This window comes from Rhinatrema bivittatum, chromosome 1 (assembly GCF_901001135.1).
Source record: "Rhinatrema bivittatum chromosome 1, aRhiBiv1.1, whole genome shotgun sequence".
NCBI classification, from domain to species: domain Eukaryota; kingdom Metazoa; phylum Chordata; class Amphibia; order Gymnophiona; family Rhinatrematidae; genus Rhinatrema; species Rhinatrema bivittatum.
Window position 1 is genome coordinate 680,520,913 of NC_042615.1, and position 16,909 is coordinate 680,537,821.

The 16,909-nt window shown below is 43.5% G+C and overlaps 1 protein-coding gene across 1 annotated transcript in view; it reads left to right on the forward strand.

The window, feature by feature from the left end:
- Positions 1-16,909, forward strand: part of DHFR (dihydrofolate reductase) — a 217,316-nt gene that overhangs the window by 14,104 nt on the left and 186,303 nt on the right. The window contains exon 3 of the mRNA XM_029574186.1: positions 4,334-4,439. Coding sequence (XP_029430046.1) covers positions 4,334-4,439 — 106 coding nt within the window. The remainder of the gene's footprint in view (positions 1-4,333; positions 4,440-16,909) is intronic.

Consider the following 16,909-nt stretch of genomic DNA (forward strand, 5'->3'; position numbering starts at 1 on the left):
GCTTTTATTGGCTCACAGATCCTGTGCTGACCTTCATTACTAATGCTGCTGCCAGTTGCAGTTCAACATCAGGCATTGAACCAGCCGTTGGGGAAGAGTGGGCAGAGTGTGCACAGGTCTGTGCAGGTTGTCACTTCTTCTCTACTCTCCTGTCACTGAACTTACCTAAGAGAAAAATGTTGCCCCTGTCATCAGCCTGCCCTCTCTTCCCACGAGCTGTCATCCACTTATCGCCTGAGGCCCCCAAAGGAAAATGTTGCTGCTGATCCTAATCAAGGGGATATGTGGATGGGGGCTGTTTGAAGAGAGGGATCAGATACAACAGGAAGGGTTTGAGGGTTGGATCAGTGGGAGAGGGATTGGCTGTGGAAGGTGAGAGGGGATGCAGGAGAGGAGTTAGGGGTGAGAGTATCAACTGGGGAGGTATGTGAGGAAAGAGAGGAAGGGGATGACACATGATCAATTGGGGTTACAAAAATGGCTCGGAGGTGAGAGGTTCAGTGGGGAGGATGTAAAAAGCTGGAGTGGGTGAGCAAGCGGCTAGGCTGGGAAGGGGAGAGGAACTGAGGGATGTAAGAGGGGATCAGCTGGAGGGGCAGAGGCTGAAAGGCCCTCTGGAGGGGGCTTCACTTTTTTGAAGGAGTTAATAAACATGTGGATAAAGGTGAACCGGTAGTATACTTGGATTTTCAGAAGGCGTTTGACAAAGTTCCTCATGAGAGGCTTCTAGGAAAAGTAAAAAGTCATGGGATAGGTGGCAATGTCCTTTCGTGGATTGCAAACTGGCTAAAAGACAGGAAACAGAGAGTAGGATTAAATGGGCAATTTTCTCAGTGGAAGGGAGTGGACAGTGGAGTGCCTCAGGGATCTGTATTGGGACCCTTACTTTTCAATATATTTATAAATGATCTGGAAAGAAATACGACGAGTGAGATAATCAAATTTGCAGATGACACAAAATTGTTCAGAGTAGTTAAATCACAAGCAGATTGTGATAAATTGCAGGAAGACCTTGTGAGATTGGAAAATTGGGCATCCAAATGGCAGATGAAATTTAATGTGGATAAGTGCAAGGTGATGCATATAGGGAAAAATAACCCATGCTATAATTACACAATGATGGGTTCCATATTAGGTGCTACAACCCAAGAAAGAGATCTAGGTGTCATAGTGGATAACACATTGAAATCGTCAGTACAGTGTGCTGTGGCAGTCAAAAACAGCAAACAGAATGTTGGGAATTATTAGAAAGGGAATGGTGAATAAAACGAAAAATGTCATAATGCCTCTATATCGCTCCATGGTGAGACCGCACCTTGAATACTGTGTACAATTCTGGTCGCCGCATCTCAAAAAAGATATAATTGCGATGGCGAAGGTACAGAGAAGGGCGACCAAAATGATAAGGGGAATGGAACAACTCCCCTATGAGGAAAGACTAAAGAGGTTAGGACTTTTCAGCTTGGAGAAGAGACGACTGAGGGGGGATATGATAGAGGTGTTTAAAATCATGAGAGGTCTAGAACGGGTAGATGTGAATCGGTTATTTACTCTTTCGGATAGTAGAAAGACTAGGGGGCACTCCATGAAGTTAGCATGGGGCACATTTAAAACTAATCGGAGAAAGTTCTTTTTTACTCAACGCACAATTAAACTCTGGAATTTGTTGCCAGAGGATGTGGTTAGTGCAGTTAGTATAGCTGTGTTTAAAAAAGGATTGGATTATTTCTTGGAGGAGAAGTCCATTACCTGCTATTAAGTTCACTTAGAGCATAGCCACTGCCATTAGTAATGGTAACATGGAATAGACTTAGTTTTTGGGTACTTGCCAGGTTCTTATGGCCTGGATTGGCCACTGTTGGAAACAGGATGCTGGGCTTGATGGACCCTTGGTCTGACCCAGTATGGCATTTTCTTATGTTCTTATGAGAGAGGGGATGTTGGAGTGCAGGAATAGTGAGTGGAGGTATTGTTGGAGTCAAACTACACCCCCGCTAATTAGGTTTGGTTGTCCTCTGGGGTTGTGTGAATTTTCAAGTGCTAAAATGGGGTCACATTAGCTAAAGGTTTGGGAAGCCCAGGTTTACTTTGTCTCTATCCTTACGGGGATACAGCCTCCAGAAGGGATACTCCTAGATGAGGTCTTACCAATAAATTCTCAGAGGCTTTACCATCTTTTTTTTGTTGTTGCCTTGCCATACTGTTTTGCGACCTTGACATCATCAGATAAAGAATACCTTGACATTCCTCGCCTGTTTATTTTACATCAGTATTTCCTCCAATTTAGAAAGCTACTTAAAACTTCTCTCTTTAGTTTAGCTTTCCCTACCTAAGGATGTAACATATTGGTTATCTACTAGATTGAGTTTGAGTTTAGCTGATTTATTTTATATGTATGGTGTTTTGTTTTATTATGTGTTTTTATAGATGTCTTGATTATGTATGCAAGTTGTTACCCGCTGAGACTGGTGGATGAGTGGGCTATGAATCATTTAAATAAATCCCTTTCCCCCACCCCTCCTCCCCATCACGTGCCCTTCCCTTGGATTTCTGTATCTTAGATACATGATTGCACATTTTTGCATTGAATCTTAGCTGCCAAACACTCGACCACTATTCAAGCTTTCTTAGATCACTCATTTTGTATATGCCATTTAGAGTGCCTTGCCCACCCTGTTGCAGATCTTAGTATCATCTGTGAAAACGAATCCCTCTGCGGTATCGCTTAAAGTATTGAACAAGAGTGATTCCTGAAGCACGCCACACATAACCCCTTTTTTCGTGGGAATGAACTCCGCTTACCTCTGTGACCCATTGTCTCTCACATCCAGTTTCTAACCCAGCCAGCCTGGGGCTCACCTCTAGGCTTTTCACTTTATTTCCGAGCCTGCTATGTGGGATAAGTGTCAAAGGATTTACTGAAAGCTAAGTGGAGGAATAGCCTAGTGCAGGGGTGAGCAACGGTGCCCCCTTCCATTTATGCAAGATGGTCTTATATACAGTATTTAGTGACTTGAATAGTGGCTAAGATTCAATGGAAAAATTAATTGCGCTCACACTCAGTATCCACCAGGCAGCCATGCTGCCAGCCAGTGGCTCAGGACCTCAGTTTTATTTCTCTTCAAGTTGTTGAAAGGAGTAAGCTTAACACACATGAGCACAGAGAGACACAGATACCCTACACCCAGCAGTCACACAGATGACCACACCTAGACAGAAACGCACAGAGACACAACATGCTACTGACAGACACCCTACACGCAGACACAAATAGAGACACAGGCAGGCAGATCACATTGCACACAGACATATATAGGCCACACACACACTCACAGAAACCCAAACAGACACTCCACACCCAGACCCAGAAAAAGACACACCATAGACAAATGGCAAAAGCTAGAAAATTGTTTTAAAAAAAATGTAGGTGCCAGCCAAAATTGTTTAGGAGCTGAGAAAAATTCCAATTCCTTCCTGCTCAACTTTTTTTTTTTTAAGTGTCTTTACTAATATATCCTATCTTTGTATTTCTTTGTTTTTTCATCTTTATTTTCTCGTATTCTGGTTTGCTTATTTTAACCTTTTTACACTTTGCTTTTTGTTCTCTCTTTTCCACCTCCTCCCTATTCTCTGTCTTACCTCACCACATATTTTCCCCTGGGCGCGCATTCAGCTGTGATCTCTCTCCCTGGGTAGGAACTCGGGGCTCCTCCCAGGCTGGGGCCTGAAGGTGGGCAGCTCCTCCTGGGTTGTGGAACACCGGCCGTGGCTCCTGCAGAGTGGGTGGCTCCCCGCCTGGACCCGCCACAGTAAAGCAGCTTTTCCTCCCAGCCTACCCAGAGAGACATAACACTAAGCTGTGGCATGCTTACGATGATGTCACTACGTTCTGGCAGCTTTTTCCCTCCTGAGCCTGCAATGCCTTTGCCTGACGGCACAGCCATTTTTTTTTTCCTTCCCTGATTGGGTGGCTAGTATGCCCTCCTTCAGGTTCATTCATACCCCTCCTAGGTGGAAATGAGCATTTAGCTCTTCAATCCTTCTCTCTGTTTGATCCTTGACAGTACTACATTTTTGATCCGACAGCTGCTTGAGGTTCTTACTGTACCTATCTTATTAAGGGCAGACTAGATAAACTGTGATTATTATTACAAAGAGATCTCTCAAGGTTTTCAATGTAAGTGTTGTCCTCGAGTTACAGAGCACTGCGGAGGTTGTGAGTGCAGTCCACTAGATGTCGCTCTAATAACAGAACAAATAATCTGCTTCTGGATTTGTTGAGCTGATTGATGTAACGATTGGACCCAAAATGAATTGTGCATTCCTCACACAGGTAAACAGAACGCACTGATAATGGGTCGAAAGACCTGGCTATCTATTCCTGAGAAGAATCGACCTTTAAAAGGCAGAATTAACATAGTGCTTAGCAGAGAGCTGACGTAAGTATTAGTTTGGCATTTTGTATTTTCATTTCTCTCTTTCTCCTTTTGCAAGACCTGCCCTCTCTCTCTCTTCTTACCTATCAGGATCACCTGGTTTTCATCCAGACCCCACAAAGCGTCTTCTGACCTCCATCCAACACTGGGAAGCATATTCTGTTGCTCTGGTCTTGAAATAGTGGGTCTGAAAGTTGCTTTCCATTGTTTCATATTACTTTTAACAATATTTACTACCTTATTTGTACTACCTTAATCCTGTTTAGAGGCATAGTTTGAAAGTTCGTAGAATTTGATACACAAACTTCTCATTCATAACCAGAAACGCAAATATCTCTTTAGAAGTAAAAGAAAAAATGGAAAAAGAACTACGATGATTTTATCTCATTTACCAAATAAATGATCTAAAATGTTGTATTTTTGCTACTGTAGCTGCTTCAATGTTGGATACTACATACTAACTTATTCTGAAACTATACTGTATGGAAACGGAATTTTATTTTCAAATTTTTTTTTTTTTTTACAAATATTTCCTAATGAGTTTTAGAGTCTCTGAAAAGTGCTAAACTGACAGCAGTGGAAACTGAAGGCTTCTGGTCACAAAATAGGAACAGCAGACCATGGCAGTGCGAGTTTTCCCGCATGGCTCTACGACAGACCTTAGCTTTACATGAAAAGGACCATCTCCTCGAAGGGAGAGGCCACCTTCACTTTTATTTCATTTAGAACATGTATTACTCGTCTTTCTGAAAAGACACCTTAAAAAAATAAAACTAGTTATAAAGTCAGTCACATACAATTTTCAGTCCTTTGCCACGCAGTTGAAAGAAAAAACTCACTGAAGCCTGACAGAAAAGAGGTATTACTGTGACTCATGAGTAGACAGAGAGAATAAAGCCTTTATAATGGACAACCGTCATGTGCTCGGCTTGTGCTGTGGCATTTGATTTAAAAAGGCATGAAATTAACTCCTGATGGTTAGTTTATGGGGCTGTTCTGTGATTATCCTGAAGTATGTCAAAACAGCTGATTCTGTGACATCGGTCACTGATTAGTCAGAAATGGTCTGTTGGATTTCTGCATGGCACAACATTTCAAGTCTTGTCTGCATTACCTCTTTAAAAAAAAAAAATATATATATTTTCCAGATTGCCTCACCATTGGATTAGTGCAGGGGGAGGGCAAAGGGTTTTCAGATTCTTTTGGTATGTGTGATAGGGACACAGGTTTGCCTTTTTAAGCACTGATGTGCCTTTCATGCACGTAGGTGCCACCAGCAAGGTAAAGTGAAGGAATCGGGAAGGAACCCAGGTTACTTGTAGCACCTAAATGCACATGAGGTGATTTCTGGCCATCTCATATGACCCAGAAAATTACCACCACCCTGCTTCCATCCTCTGTCCTATATTGCCCTTCTTTCTTCTCTCTTCCTTCCTTTCCCCTTACCTAACACGGGTCTGCTTGTGCTTCTCTTTCTCTCTCCTCTGTGCTGGGCCCTGGCTTTCATTTCCAGCAGTAACGCAGTGCTCCAGCAGCTCCTCTTACCTCCTCTCTTATTTGCTTTCTTCCCCTTCACTTTTTTTCTCTTTGATTCAGATTCAGGAAACTTTATTGGCATACTTTGGCAATATATACAAATTAGTAATACCTAAAGTGGTACAATGAATTGCAAAAGACAGTTCCAGAATTCTAGGATTGGTCTCTGATCGTAGTATGTTTCTTACCTGGTGGCTTGATATGCCACATTTTACTGTTACAGCTGCCTTTTTTTCCTGTTCCCCAAGGATTATACAATATTTTTTGCTCACTCATTTGTGGGAAGACTTATGAGCATAGCAGGGCCCATTGCGTAAGCACACAGGGATCTGCCCTGATAACTATATTAGACAGTGCCCTTTAATCTCAGGCAGCAGAGAACAGCCCTCGGCTTTTTGCGCCCGCCCATCCCCTGCCAGGCACCATGCAAGGCACTGGAGGAGGAGGGATGAAAGCCTGAAACCGACAGAGTACAGTACGAAGCAAAGACCAGCCCTCTGCTCCCCAATTCAGCCCCTCTTCTCCTCTTGTTTCATCCTCCACCATGTCTGGAAGGAAGAGAGAGGTGAAGCTGGAGTACATAGCAGAACAATGAAGAACTCAAGTTTTGTCTGCATATTTCTATTTCTAATTTGTGATCACCTTATTTTGTATATGATGAGGGTCTATGTTTTGTGTATATGACCAAGGTGATTATTCTGCTGGCGTGTAGATTCTGCAAAGGGATCTGTAGCAGTCCAGTTTGTTCTAGTTTCCCAATAGGAAGAAGGCCCGTTAGAATATTTGCAGCGTCACCTTTTAATAAAGGGATGTTGCTGCTTAAGTTCTGGGAGTTTTTGCATGGCAGGTTTGCTCTGTAGGTTCTGACTGTGACCTTTTTTACACTGTTTTGTTACTTCACAACATGCCTAGTAATGGAAAAAGTGTATGTCACTGTTGCTAAAGTGACAACATAATTTGAATTTTTGTTCTATGGTGAGTAGCAAGGGAACACATCCCAGTGCAGCCCAGTCAGCCATTTTAGAGATTACCTCCAACCAATATAGTATAAACTTCTGTTACTTGATAAACTTGAATTTTTTTCTGGGTTTTTTTGTTGCAGTCTATTCCCAAAAATCACTAAAGATGTGCATTTGTTTGAAATTTATTTATTTATTTATTTAAAGTCCTTTTCTATACCGTCGCTAAGTTATATACCATCGCAACGGTTTACATGTAGGCACATAAGTAAATTTGGAGTAAGTGTACTATAGTACATTCTAACCGGTGCCATTAAGTTTCGGTTACATTAAATCATAAAAATACGTACAAATGTTTAGTGATGTAGGTTCTGGCCAGGTGTACCTAGAAGGTACTTTTACAGGTCAAAAAAAATCATTGTGTACTCAATATGTTAAAATATTGTAATGCACATTTATGAGAATAGTGCTGTGTGCCGGTGCTCTTGTGTAAAATTGGACAACGGGGCCATTTTTTTTTCATTCATGGTTCCCTCCCCCCCCCCCCCCCCCCCCCCGCAAACAAATGGAGAACAACCACAAAAATAACAAAAGTGTTCATTTACATTCGTTGTCAATTCCCATTATACTCTATGGGCAAAGTTAAATTGGACCTGGTTAGTGCAGTTAGTGTAGCTGGGTTCAAAAAAGGTTTGGATAAGTTCTTGGAGGAGAAGTCCATTAACGGCTATTAATCAATTTTACTTAGGGAATAGCCACTGCTATTAATTGCATCAGTAGCATGGGATCTTCTTGGTGTTTGGGTAATTGCCAGGATCTTGTGGCCTGGTTTGGCTTCTGTTGGAAACAGGATGGTGGGCTTCATGGACCCTTGGGCTGACCCAGCATGGCAATTTCTTATGTTCTTAAGTATCAGTCACACCAGTGAGAGATGTCATCCGACATCACCAAGAGAGACAGCTCTGTCAGAACTGAGAGAGACCGCACAGTCGCCACCACAGGAGTCTCCTCTGTCTGTCTGTCTTCGCTAGTGCAAAATGTAATTTTAGAGAGAGCGCAAACAGTTGCTCATTTTTTCCATCAAGGGGTTTTCAGTTTCTTATAATTTTATTTTTTGTTTGCAAATCTTCACAAAAAATAGAGTATATATTTTTTTTCAAGATTTTGATTTAGCATCGTACCTTTTTAAGATGGTATGCGATAAGCCGGGATTCAAAAGATGTTCCTGTTGCTCTTCTAAAATGACTCGGATCAGCATGATTGATTGTGTTCCTGATTTTCCCTTGATATGCCTAGCCATGTGGCCTGTGCACAGCTCAACAAGAGCCATAAAGTTGAGAGGTTATACCTTGAAGATCTCCTCAGGCTTCCACCACAGGAATTAAGGTGAAGCAATCTTTGGCACAGAGGCCGTTGCTGAAATAAAAAAAAATGTATAGTCCTCTCATGATCGGCGCCATGTGTCTGAAAAATCTCAGCACAAAAAAGGTGCTGACATAAAGTCTGGTGCTGAAAAGAGTATGCTCTGCACCAATAGTGTCTTCATCAGCTGAAATGATCCACTTTGGTACACTCTCTCCTTGGAACCGAAAACTTATTGGCACCATCTTTCTTGGTGCACAGAATCTGTTTTTGGTACAGAAAAAGTGAAATAGAGCCAAGCTCTGTAATTTTGATTTTGGTTCCTGAATCAGACAGTTCTTCCATTGTCATTCCCACAACTGACCAAAAATACATGGTTAGGAAGATATTGATTGATTGATTTCTTAGTATCCAGAACCAGTGGGTTATGCATAACAACATAAGAAAATGCCATACTGGGTCAGACCAAGGGTCCATCAAGCCCAGCATCCTGTTTCCAACAGTGGCCAATCCAGGCCATAAGAACCTGGCAAGTACCCAAAAACTAAGTCTATTCCATGTAACCATTGCTAATGGCAGTGGCTATTCTCTAAGTGAACTTAATAGCAGGTAATGGACTTCTCCTCCAAGAACTTATACAATCCTTTTTTAAACACAGCTATACTAACTGCACTAACCACATCCTCTGGCAACAAATTCCAGAGTTTAATTGTGCGTTGAGTAAAAAAGAACTTTCTCCGATTAGTTTTAAATGTGCCACATGCTAACTTCATGGAGTGCCCCCTAGTCTTTCTACTATCCGAAAGAGTAAATAACCGATTCACATCTACCCGTTCTAGACCTCTCATGATTTTAAACACCTCTATCATATCCCCCCTCAGTTGTCTCTTCTCCAAGCTGAAAAGTCCTAACCTCTTTAGTCTCTCCTCATAGGGGAGTTGTTCCATTCCCCTTATCATTTTGGTAGCCCTTCTCTGTACCTTCTCCATCGCAATTATATCTTTTTTGAGATGCATCTCTGCCAGCAAACTGACGCCACAGTATATATATACTCCTGCAGTGACATCAGCCTGCCAGTATTCTCTGTCTCCAGCAGATGGTGGACGTGCATTTCCTTACTGGGGATTGCTGCAAATTTAGAGGAGAATTAATTGTAGGTTTGATTTGCCCTGCTCTCCTGGGAGGATACCTAATGGTCACTCCCCCCACTCGCCTTGTACCTATCCATGTTTCTAAGATCCTTTTTTAACTCACTTATCTATCTCTGCCTACTGCTTGTATACCGCTGTTAAACTTTACTTCACCTTATCGGTCGCTTTCCCCACAATTATATTAATTTAAATCTGCCATTAACTTTAGATCATGCTAATCCATAGTTTAAGTGTTAATTGTTCTTATTTTGTGCTTAATTTATATATATGTTATGATATATGATATGTTCTCATTAGTTCATATTGTCTGTGAAGCCTGTTGCTAATTTACTGTTTATTGTGAACCGAGGTGATGTTATTAACGTGCCGCGGTATATAAAAAACCACTAAATAAATAAAAATAAAAGAATTACTGAGGTGATTTCCATGGTCCCTCAAATGAGTGCCTTGATCCTGTAGTTGGTTAAGGCCGGCATGTTTAAGCAGCTGAAAGGCAGCAGGTGTAGGAAACCAAGTGTGGTGGTGACAGTATATGCCCTCGCAGCCGGAGACTGTCTCTGTACTCAGCTGGGAAGACTGAGATCAGGTAAGTTTAAAAAAAAGAAATGATCAGAGGCACAAAGTGGAGGGATTAGTGTAGGACTTCCTCCGGTCTTCGTGCTTGGCGGGTCATCCTGACATTCGTTCCCATGTGGGTTAAGGGAACTGGGCAGCCTGGGTGGGCTAGGCCCTGCTGTTAGGCTTCTTTGGGTGCACTGCGTGGTAGGCCACAGTGGCATTTTCATGCATTTGTCTGCCCTCTACAGGATCGTCTGGCTGTGCACTCGAATTGTGCGACCAGTTTATTTTGTGCACGCATTCTCTTACTTATCATTGTACGGGCCTGGTGACAGTGCGCTTAGGTTTTTAGCACCCAGACTTGGGACGCATACATTTTGTGCTCCTAAAAATTTTCAATGGCAATTCAACTGGATGCACATTTTCAATAGCCTGTTAAGCATACTGACGGCATAATGGCGCCGGTGGCTAAGAGACCTAAGTGCTTTTCCCTCTGTGCTGCCTGTCTTATTTGGGCATCTCAGCCTTGAGATCCCTCTAACTCGTGCCAGCGATGCTTAGAAACTCAGGGAGAATTATCTTCATCTGATTTTACTAAACTTGTGTCCTCCCAGCCTGATGATGGCCAGGTTAAGGATATTTCAGGAGAGTCGCTTGAACTTGGAACTCCCTTGACTAGTTCCTCAGCAGGGGTTGGCAGCTCAGTGGGCACCACATATGCGCCTCCGGGGTTTGGCATGGATCCTTCTGCTCTTTCTTGGGCAGAATTTTTTCAAGGATTAAAAACCCTTATTCAGCCACAGTCCTCAGCCTCATCCAATCTGGTCAGGTCAGATCCTCAGGCAGTGGCCTCTCCATCTTCTGGTTCTACAAGAATCAGGACGGCACTGATGATGAGGCAGATTGACTCCTTGGAGGATGGGGAAATACATCTGGGCCTGGAACTGTATAGGACTATATTGTGGTTCTTTCATAGGGATGAACTGTCTGCCCTAATTTCCCAGTCATTGAAGATGCTGGGAGTTCCTGGGGCTGATTCCATGTCTGAGCCAAAGAAAAAATCCATTTTGATCTCTTTGCGTAAAGCCTCTTGCTTTTTCCCTGTTATGGAGGCCATTGAAGAATTGATTGATCTTGAGTGGGTCAAACAGGAGGCAAATTTTAAAGAGGGCTAGACCTTGAAAGGCCTGTATACCCTGGATCCAGTAGTGAGAGAGCGTCTGTTTTCTGAAAGTGGATGCGCTTGTCTTTGCCATATCTAAATGGACGACTATACCCGTGGAGGGGAGAGCGGCCTTGAACGATATACATGATAGAAGGATCGAGGCCATTGTTAAGCAAGCATTTGAAGCTGTGGCAATGACATTGCAGATGGCTTCCTTTTGTTCCCTGGTGGCTCACTCTTGTTTGCTTTTCTCTCAGGAGGTTGATGGCTCTGGGGTGAATTCCAGGGCAGTTATGGAACCTGCTGCTGCCTTTTTAGCAGATGTCAGCCTCGATTTATTTCACACTTCGGCCAGAAGAGTAGCTTCTGTTTTAGAGGCCAGGTATCAGTTATGGCTGAGAAATTGGTCTGCAGATGCAACCTCCAAACTAATCTTATGAAATTACCTTTTAAAGGCTCTCTCTTGTTTGGGAGTGAGTTGGAGAAGCTGGCCAGTAAGTGGTGTGAATATCCAGTTCCTCAGTTGCCATAAGATAAGCAGTTACTGTGCCCCTCTGGTATGAGGAGTCTTCTCAGGTGTTCCAAGCGGTTTCGTCCTTACAGAGGGGTAAACTTTCAGAGGACTCTGCCTTTTGGCAAGTCTTGATCCTTTTGTCCTAGAAAGCCAAAACGAGGTGCAGGCTTGGGTGGTAGATCCTCCTGAGTCTCCCAATGATAGTTTGCCGACCCACCCCTGGGAACAGGAGATAGGGGGACGCCTCTCTCTTTTATCAGAGGTGGGTTGAGATCACATTGGATCAATGGGTCATGAAGGTGATATGAGGATATGTGCTGGAGTTTTGCACTGTTCCTCCGGACATGTTCATGGTGTCTCACTGCCACTCCCTTCAGAAGAGGCAGACAGTGGAGTGTACATTATCAAGGCTCTTCAGTCTGAGGGCTGTTCCAGTACCCATGTCTCAAAATATGGAGTGATTTCATTGTGCTCAAGAAGGAGGGCTCCTTTCATCCCATCCTAGAGCTCAAAAGGGTTAACCATCATTTGCGGGTGACTCATTTCCGTATGGAAACCTTGCACTCAGTGATAATGGTCATGCATTCGGGGGAATTTCTGACCACCTTGGATCTGTCCGAGGTGTACCTCCATATTCCCATCTGAGTAGAATACCAACATTTTTTGTGTTTTGCAGTGCTGGGGTGCCATTATCAGTTTCAGGTGCTGCTCTTTGGTCTGGCCAAGGTTGTGGTGGTGGTGGTGGCAGCAGCATTGAAGAAGGATGGGATCCTAATACACCCGTATTTGGACAACTGGTTGAGTCAGGTCAAATCTCTGGAAAAGAGCTGCATGTTGACCTGCAAGGTGATTTTCTTGTTGCAGGAGCTCGGTTGGGTGGTGAAACTGACCAAGAGCAATCTTCAGCCATCTCAGTGGTTGGAGGTTCTGGATGTTCGATTTGACATGGAGCATGGCAAAAGTTTTTCCTGCTGGAAGCCCATATTCAGAAATTGATGTCACAGATGTGTCTTTGGTGAACACTATACGCCCAACAGTGTGGTCCTAGCTACAGGTACTCTGGCGGCGATTCTGGACGCAAAGGCGCATATGCATCCTCTTCAGCGCTCCATGCTGTCTCATTGGAACATGTAGTCTCTGAACTATTTGATTCGGCTCCTCCTGCCAATGGAAGTATGATTTCAGCTCCAGTGGTAATTGCATGCAGATCATCTAAGAAAGGGAGTTTCCCTGACTTCACTGGACTAGTTGGTATTCACGTCAGATGCGAGTCTCCAGGGTTGGGGAGCTCACTTTCAGGAACTAATGGCATAAAGGGCTGGAATACAGAACAGTCTCTCTGGAACATCCATAGCCTGGAAGCCCGGATGGTCCGGCTGGCGTGCTTGCAGTTTAGCAGCAGGTTGTGGAGGCATGCGGGCCGGGTAATGTCAGACAACGCAACGATGGTGACTTACATCAATTGGCAGGGAGGAACCAAGAGCCAGCAAGTGTCACATGAGAGAGACCCCCTTATGGTATGGGTGAAAGTGCATCTTCAGATTATCTCAGCCTCCCACATAGCAGGAAAAGACAATGTGAGGCGGACTTTCTCAGCATGGAATGTCTGGACCCAGAAGAATGGGTATTGTCAGACAAGGCTTTTCAGTTGATAGTAGATCGCTGGGGCCTTCCGTTCCTAGACTTGCTGGCAATTTCTCACAATGCATAGGTTCCTCGATTCTTCAGTCGCAGGAGAGATCCGAAGTCGTTGGGCATCCATGCTCTCTTGCAGGCATGGCCAGAAGACAAGTTGTATGCTTTTCCTCCATGGCCCATGCTGGGCAGACTGATTTGGAGGGTCGAACATCACCAAAGGCTGGTACTGCTGGTGGCTTCATATTGGCCCAGGAGACCATGCTACGCAGATCTGCAGAGACTCCTGGTAGACTCCCTGTTCTATCTTCCACTGCACAGGAATCTGTTGCAGCAGGGACCTATCCTCCACAAAGATCCGACTCTGTTTTGTTTTACGGTATGGCCCTTGAGAGGGTTTGATAGTTGAAGCATGGACATTCTACTGTGGTGATTGCCACCTTGCTACGAGCATGAAAGTTCTCCACTTCCTTAGCCTATATGCTGGTTTGGCGTGTGTTTGAGGCTTGGTGTGAAGTTCGAGGAGTGCTTCCTCATTCAGTTAAGGTCCTGCTCATTTTGGAATTTTTGCAAGATGGATTGAATAAAGGTTGGCCCTTAATTCCTTGAAGGTACAGGTAGCGGCTTTTGTTTGTTTCAGGGGTCAGGTAAATGGTGAATCCTTATCGGCTCATCCATATGTGGCCCATTTCTTGAAAAGAGTGAAACATCTTTGTCCTCCCTTGCGGTTACTGGTTCATTTGTGGAGTCTTAATCTGGTGAATTTCTTGGTGGGCTCTACTTTTAGACCACTAAGTAGTTTTTCCTTGTTGTTACTGTCTTTGAAAACAGTGTTTCTGGTGGCGATATATTCTGCGTGTCGAATTTCCAAGCTGCAGGCCTTGTCTTGCTGGGAGCCATTCCTTCGGGTGACTCCAGGAGTGATACATCTGTGAACTGTTCTTTCCTTCTTGCCTAAAGTGGTCTCGGGTTTTCACTTGAACTGGTCCATTTCCTTACCATCCTTGGATAAGCAGTGAGATGCGGAGGAATACCACCTGTTGCGTTCCTTGGATGTCAAAAGACATGTTATGAGGTATCTGGAGGCTTCTAAAGCTTTCCAAAGGTCGGATTGCCTATTCGACTTTCATGGTGGAGGAAAATGGGGCGAACCAGCTTCGCAGGCTACAATAACTCATTGGATTAAGGAGGTGGTCACAGCCACTTATGTGGCTGCAGAAAAGCCATTGCCTACTCAGGGCTCATTCCACTAGGGCTCAGGCAGTGTCATGGGCGGAGGTTAGATTGTTGTCTCCCATTGACATTTGCCAAGCTGTGACGTGGTCCTCCTTACACACCTTTTCCAGATATTGTCGTCTGGATGTGCAGTCCCAGGAGGACTCAGCCTTTGCTGACTGGTCTGCGGGCAGCATCCTTTTCTGTTCAGGAGTAGCTTGGGTACAGCCCACTGTTTCTGGATTCATCTGTCTGGACGCTAATAAATGAGAAATTACTACTTACCTAATAATTTCCTTTTCCTTAGGACAGACAGATGAATCCAGCTTCCTGCCCTTGGCTACTGAATGATTGTACTATGTTCCACCTACTTGGTTTGTGTTTCCAGAGATTACTGGTAAGAGATAATCCAGTCCCTAGATTGGTGTTAATTTTTTTTTTTTTTTCAGAGCTCAGTATTTTTTGTTGTTGAGTACAGAATTGGTTGGTTGTCTGTTTTTAATCAAGTTTTTTGCTAATCTGTCCACAGTTGCTTTTGAAGAGAATACTGGCAGGCTGACGTCGCTGCAGGAGTATATATACTGTGAAGTCAGTCTGCTCCGTCTCCATCTGCTGGTTTTTAATTCATCTGACTGTCCTAAAGAAAAGGAAATTATCAGGTAAGTAGTAATTTCTCAATTCATAAATAATTTAATTTACTAATATGCCACCTCCTCCTCCCTTGGAGCAGATACTCTCATTTTAGAGGAAATGATGCCTAAGATCAAAGCTAGTTTACTATTACACATTTTAGGCTAGGGAAAACATATCATAAACTAAGTCTCATAACTTGCCTTCATCTAAGAGTGTTCAGTGGCAGATGAATCTCCTATAATACTCTGATTTACAGAAAGGCTGTCAATCTTATATTTCTCCACTGTTCTGTTTTGCTGACTGCGGTAGCCACGCTGTGGTTGGCTGCATTCACACCGATGCTGAGTCAGCTTGGCCCTCTTCTTCCAATGCTCTCACTGCTGCTGCCTAAGTATGCCACATGCAGTTACATGCTTCGTAGGCCACTGTGGTGGGAATCTCCTCTCCAGTGCCTTCTTATGACTAGTCCTTGCCTTCACGAAAGTTCTGTTGCTTCTCTGCAGTACCAGTTGCTCAAAATTTCCTATTTGTTCCTGTTCCTGGTATCTGTCTTGTGTGTTCCTGTTCTGCTCCTGCCTTGTTTGTCCTTTTCTGACCCCTTGTCCTTCTTTCCCAGTTGTGACTCTTTGCTCTCTTGACTTTTTGGACTGGACCTGGACTTCACCTTGCTCTCAGCCTGCCTGCCCTTGGATTGAACCTCAACACTACTTTTCTCTTAGTTCAGCCTGTAAGTCCTATTGGCTACCAGAACCTGCGGGCTCAACCCAAGGGGGAAGGTGGTTGGTCAGGCAGAAGACCTTTTCTCGTGGCGAGTCAGACTAAACAGGTGGCAGCTGACTCGTGTGAGCATAAGATAGGCCTTCATCAACTTAACAGCGGTCCAAGGGCTCACTACCATTCAGCATGACAATTGTACCATTCGCATGACTAAGGTTTCACTGGTCTTCCATTGTTTCAATTTCTACAACCTTTTAGGAGTACATCTCCTCCTGAGTATATAGCATATCCTGCTTTTGTCCAAAAGATGGCCAAGGAGATTACTTCCTCACTCATTCTAAGAGAAGACATCTTTTCATTTATTGAATCTCAAGGACACTAGTGAAATACCTTGTAAAAGTTTTCACACGCTTGTATTTTTTTCATATTCTGTTGTCTAAAAAAAAAACAAAACAAATCAAAATGTATTAAAGTAAGGTTTTGTTTCACTAATCTATACAATACACTCCACACTTTCATTTTGAAAGAACAATTATAGAAATATTCCAAAAGTAATTAAGAAAACAAAATCAAAAAGTTTGATTACAGAAGTCTTCACACTCCTTGACTCAATACTTGATGGAAAACCCTTTCGCAGCAGTGACAACCACGATTCGCTTAGGTTACGTGTCTACCAACTTTTCACAGCAGGATGGTGCAGGTTGTGCCCATTCGTCTTGGTAGAAGAGCTTAAGCTCTTTCAAGATGGCTGAGGATCATCTGAGGACTGCAAGTCTTGCCACAGATTTTTTTTTTATTATTATATTCAGGTCTGAGCTTTGCTGAGTTCATAAGAACATTCACTTTCTTCTTGCTGAGCCACTCCATTATTGCATTTTGCATTTTGCTTAGGATCATTATACTGCTGAAAGGTGAATCTTCTCGGTCTCATGTCTGTGGCAGACTGGAACAGGTTTTCTTCTAGGATGTGTCTGTACTTTGCACCATCCATTTTTCTCTTATTCTTCACAAACCTCCCTGTCCCCATT